This window comes from Thalia democratica, chromosome 7 (assembly GCF_965202585.1).
Source record: "Thalia democratica chromosome 7, ktThaDemo2.hap1.1, whole genome shotgun sequence".
NCBI lineage: Eukaryota > Metazoa > Chordata > Thaliacea > Salpida > Salpidae > Thalia > Thalia democratica.
Window position 1 is genome coordinate 35,817,823 of NC_139171.1, and position 5,547 is coordinate 35,823,369.

The 5,547-nt window shown below is 26.6% G+C and overlaps 2 protein-coding genes across 2 annotated transcripts; both read left to right on the forward strand.

Annotated features, from left to right (window-relative positions):
- Window positions 1-264: 264 nt before the first annotated feature.
- LOC145841322 (protein ABHD1-like) lies at window positions 265-2,643 on the forward strand. Its single transcript, XM_082948683.1, has 4 exons — window positions 265-360; window positions 777-943; window positions 1,826-2,051; window positions 2,527-2,643. The coding sequence occupies exons 1-4, from the start codon at window positions 265-267 to the stop codon at window positions 2,641-2,643; spliced, it is 606 nt and encodes a 201-aa protein (XP_082804809.1).
- A 446-nt stretch (window positions 2,644-3,089) lies between these two features.
- LOC145841035 (phospholipase ABHD3-like) lies at window positions 3,090-4,352 on the forward strand. Its single transcript, XM_082948392.1, has 4 exons — window positions 3,090-3,151; window positions 3,356-3,445; window positions 3,538-3,665; window positions 4,019-4,352. The coding sequence occupies exons 1-4, from the start codon at window positions 3,117-3,119 to the stop codon at window positions 4,204-4,206; spliced, it is 441 nt and encodes a 146-aa protein (XP_082804518.1). The 5' UTR covers window positions 3,090-3,116; the 3' UTR covers window positions 4,207-4,352.
- Window positions 4,353-5,547: the final 1,195 nt, after the last annotated feature.

The following is a 5,547-nucleotide window of genomic DNA, read 5'->3' on the forward strand; positions in this document are numbered from 1 at the left end:
ACAGTCTGCAAGAATAAAATATAATATTAATAATACCTACAATGACTTTGTTAGTTTTTTTTTATTTACGTGCTATGTGAGTAACATGCCTACGTAACATACTTACTAAGTATAATGCAAGACTTGTCAGTAACGTAAACACACTACTTAGTGTTAAATACTGTTTGTTGTTTTTACTATTCATTTATTTCGCTTTAAATTTTTTTAGTGTAAATTAGTTAAGCTAATTTATTTTTTTCGGAATTTATAATTAAGTATATACAGATGAGTTTGAATAAAGTTTTGTTTGAAAACTGCACCTATGTCTGGCTGACTGCTGTAGTTGCTTACACCAGTTTCTATCTATTCTGCTACGGAAAAGTAAGCTGAATCTAGGCTTAAATTTTACAAAGCATGCTTAAGTTTTTTTGTTTTTATTTAAATTAATCTGAAATAAAATATTAGAAAATTTGCCAAGTCTTTTTGTTTAATAAAGCAAAGTTGAACTATTGCAATAAATTTGTCTAAAACGGATGACCAGTTGATAAAATTGTCTAAAACTTAGTTTATATAGTTATAATATCGATTAAAAGTACATATTTGGTTTTCGCAGTGCTAAAATTTCTACATTAGAAAGCGATTTAATCAATATAGTTCAATAACTAAAATGTTATCAAATAACAATATGTACAAATATAAAAACAAGTGTAGTATAATTGAATGCTAAATCTTTATTTAAACCTGAGGTTGTTAAAACTTTAAGCATATTTGAGTTTTAGTCATTCGTTAAATTCTAGAAACCAAAGTTATACGGAAAAGAAAAGGGAGAGTTTTACAATTTCGTTAAGTCAAAAGTAGCAGCCGTCTCAAAGTCCTACTATCCACTTTATTTTCTACCGAACGGGACCGCGCAAACTATGCTTTCTATTGTTTTAGATCCAAAAAAAAGGTCAAATTTTGACAAGTAAGTCTTAAAAAGTAAAAATTGTATTTAAGTCACTTTTTCCTTTGATTTAAAAATAATTTAATTAAAGTAGAAAGTATCTATTTGTTTTATCTGTGTTTTTAAGACGTTTTTTTTGCAAATAATACAGTGTTTTGGCTATTAATATCAAAATACTACGTTTGCTAGTAAAACAGTTATAATTTTATTTAGTTTTAAATGGACTCGATATATGTAAAACTTGTATTTTTTTCAGCAAATGGAAACTTAGTATAACTATTAATTTAAACTGTTATTTATAAAGAAATCGAGCTTACTATACAAACTAAGTTAATTAGTGTTTAACTATTAATTTACTGTTTTGGAAAATACTTAAAAATGTTTAAAACAAACTTTTTTAGACAAAATACTTTAAACATGTCATACTTTTCAGTTTTAAATTAAATTTTAGAATTTTTGACTTCTAAGTGAAACATCTTGTTTTAAATTAAGGTATCGGTTCTTAGAAACAAATATTTAATAAGTTGTATGCAAGTTTTTAAACCTATTTAGATATACCTACTTTTGATTCTTATTTAGTTCTGCTTTTGTATTTTCTATGTGTGAGTTTGAAACTGTTTTTCATAAAATATAAAACAAATACATTTACAACAACATTTTATAAACAGTTTAAATCATTTTACTGTTTAACAGCTAAAAACAAACAAAAAATTGGACGATTATTTTCAGCCTTTAAAATTATTGTATAGTTGTTTATTATATTATGATTTATTACTATTCTGAGTTTGTTAAATGGTATTGCAGATATTGCTTAGTCTTAAAATTACACAAACTAAAGTAGGTTAAGTCAAAATAAGTTACTCATGCTTTTAAGATTTTCAACACTTTAGTTATTTTTTCAAGAGAAATTTTGACAAACGATGACGGAGGGCAGTTCATGCTCGCTTGGGAAAGTGGAAAAGCAGCAAACGAAAAAACCCAGAACGTCGTGCTAATTTACCCGGGCATTTCGGGTGAATTGAAAACCAACTACGTTCACGCGATAACGGACAGTTTGAACAAATCGTATTCGAATAAAAATTTTGCTGTTGCGGTCATCACGAATCGTGGTTTCGATGTTCTTTACGCTGTATGTTTGTTTTTTAGCATGAGTTGTAAAGCAGCTGTTTGTACAACATAGCTTCTTTAACGTTGGATTTTTTTTGATAGAAAGTAAACAAAAGTCAGCAAAACTTACGAAATAAATTAAAAAAGTTTTTTTAATTTAAATGTTGAATACTTGTTAGATGATGCTAACTCTATTAGGTTTAGTTTTAATTTACAACAATCCATAAAAGAGTAACATTTTTATTATTAGTCTATTTAAGTTTTCGATTTTATTTTGTTTACAAAATTATATTTAATTTTTATTATTTGTGGTTTTAATGTTTTTTATACTTTAAAAGTTACTTGACTACTTGATTTTATATTTAAAAATACAACTAAATTTTATGTAGTTTATAACAAGTTTCTGAGAATAACTAAGCTTTTAATCGATTTTCACTTATATAAACTATTTTCTATTAACCCTAAAAAACTGAATTCTAATTTTTTTAAATTTTCAGACCCCTAAAGCTTTTTCAGTAACCAACACAGACGATTTAAAGCTAGCTCTTGAAAAGATCAAAGAAAAATGCCCAAATGCCTCAGTATACGGTATTGGATTTTCACTCGGAGGGTAAATGAAGTTTTAGTTTTTAATTACATAGATAACCATTTAATATTGCATATCAAGATTTTTACACTTAAATGTAACCTATATCAAATTATGCTCAGTTAATTAAAATTAACATATGTCAGTAAAAAAAAAACGTAAGTAAATAACATATAATTAGATGAAACTTTTATAGCGAAACTAATTTAAATTTAGCCTTACCTTCCAAGTACCATTCTTTTTTACAAATTGAACGAAGCTGAATTTTAAAACAACAAAATTTCATTTTTTGTATACTTAACAGTATAACAACTTAAACAGTTATAACCTATTTTAACCAGATTTGTTTATATTTTTACTAGAACTATAATGATGAATTATTTGAGTAAGTACGGAAACAAAAGCTTGTTGGATGCAACTTTTTTGTGTTGTCCTCCCTTCCACGGCAAATCAAGCGATATTCTCAGCAAAGGGTTTTATTGGCTTGTTTTCGGGTACCTTATGACTCGAGAAATAAAGAACAAAAACTACCTCAGGTTTGGTTTTAGTCAGTGTAGTTGGTAAGAAATGATATAAGGTTAGTTATTAAACTGCAAAAATGTTGTATTACTTTTTTGTAAAATCATAATAGTGTTAACTAAATCTTGTTTTATTTTTTAATCTAATTATACAAATTATTTATTAAGTATAAACCTAATTGTTTTTCAATTTATCTGGTTCTAGCATTTTTTTACAAAAAGGTCCAAACATGTTTTCGAAGGTTATGTAGATCATGACGCTGTTAGTTCTTCCAGTTCTATGATAGACCTTAACTCGAATTTTGTTGTAAAGTAGGTTGTTTTCAGTTTTTTGTTTTATTGTTTTTTGTCAACTTAAGTTTACTGACTGTTCTTTTTAGTTTTAAACATTAATAAAAATTTAGAACTAACTCCTTCAAAGACATTGACGATTATTACAACATGGGTTCTGTAAGCGGCGAAAAAATTTTGAAAATAAAAACTCCGACTCTTATTTTGATGGCGGACGATGATAGGGTTTCAGATTATAAAAGTAAATGATTTGTTTTTTGAGATGGAACTTTGTAGTCTAAAGAAAACCCATTAAAAAGTTATGTTTAAAACTCAGCTTTATTAAAACAAAACTTAAACTACCACAATATTGCTTATCAGCACAAGTTGTGGCTGCAAGTTTTTTTTTTATTGAAAAATATCTAAAATATTTCAGAATAAATGTGAAATGTATGTTATCTTATATTTAAAAAAACAGTAAATCCATAACAAGAACATTTCAGTAGTAAAAAATTTTTTATTTAAGTGTCTAATGTTCGCTAACTTTAGTAGTTATTTAGTACTTAAACACACAGCTTTTTGAAATATTGAGAACCACAGCTTTATTCTCAACAGCTGTTCCATACGATGCGGTGAGAGAAAGCGAGCATGTAGCGGTTGAAGTCACCACTGGGGGCGGTCACCTCTCGTACATGAGTGGAATCAGCTGCAGGAGGGGCAGGTATCATTTCCAAACTCTGATTGACTACTTTAATGCTCTGAACCGATGCAGCATTGTTAAATCGCGGCAGGAAAAACTGTGATAGCTAGCATTTTTATTACTTTTTTTTTTGGTTAATGTGAATTAAGTTTTAGAAAATAGAACTGTGTCATATGAAACGCTTTGTAAGAATATTCAACAATAAACAGTTTTAAAAATATATTTTCTTTTTTCAATTAATCATAAACGCTTTACTTACTTGTTTATTTTATTTTCAAATGAAATGTGTACAATGTTAGTTGTGATTTATTTTAGCAAAATCGATTTAACTACGAAACCAAAGTATTTCAAACTTTTATTAGCAACACTTTATAACATGTTTACATTCTCTACATTCTAAAACTTTTTCATTTTTGTTAGGTATTTTGTACAATTTACTAAAAAGTATTTAAAAAATGTTTTAGCACTGAGTTTTTTATTTGTTATATCTTAAATTTCAGCAGTTGAAAATGTTCTACATTCTGAAACTTTAAAAGCTTCTGAAAATTTAGCGCTATTTTTATTTTTATTTTAAGCTTTGTCTTAAAATACAAGATGTAAAATACAATATAGTTAGTTTATATAACATCAACTGAGTATTTAAAAACAAAATAAAGAACTTAATTATATGCCATTTGTTTATATGTAGCGGGAGTTAGTTATAACAGTTTTATTATAAACGATTAGTTCATTGTTCACAATTTTAACAATTTACTATTTCTCTAAAAGTAAAACTTTTCAAAAAAAAATCGATAAACATTTAATCTAAAATCTATGTTTTTTTAACCTTAACAGTTCATATTTTTAAAATGAATTTATTTCAAAGACTTTAGCAATGATTGATTTAACAAAATATTTTAGCAATTTAAAATTTTATAACGCTGAGTATACAAAGAATGTTTTACTATTCGTAGATTTCTAAGAAAATTTTCTAACAAACGTTGGAAGTTTTTTTTATTTATTTAGTTACCTTTTCACTTACTTTATGCTAGAAATAGCTTTTGATATCGATAACTACAATTTTTCACACAAAGTTTAAATGACTTTCATTTTTTAATGTTTACAGATTAGACAAGTGCTTTTAAAAGGGAACACCTTGACACAAACTACATGTATATAAATAGTTTTACTATGGAAAAATACATTGATTAATGTTTTAAAGCAGTGGTCGTCAAGGTGTACACTGGTGAACACTAGTGTACACGAATCTTTTTTTGGGGTGCACGAAATTTTTAGGGTACACAAAACTCATTTAGGGGTGCACGAAATTTTGAGATTACACAAAAAATACATAGAGTTAGATTAAGTACGTAGTTAATATTTTATAAAGTATTTAAAGAATACTGACCTTGGAATTTTGTATTAATTGCGAAGAAGTGTTCAACTAATAAGTATGTAAGACAAA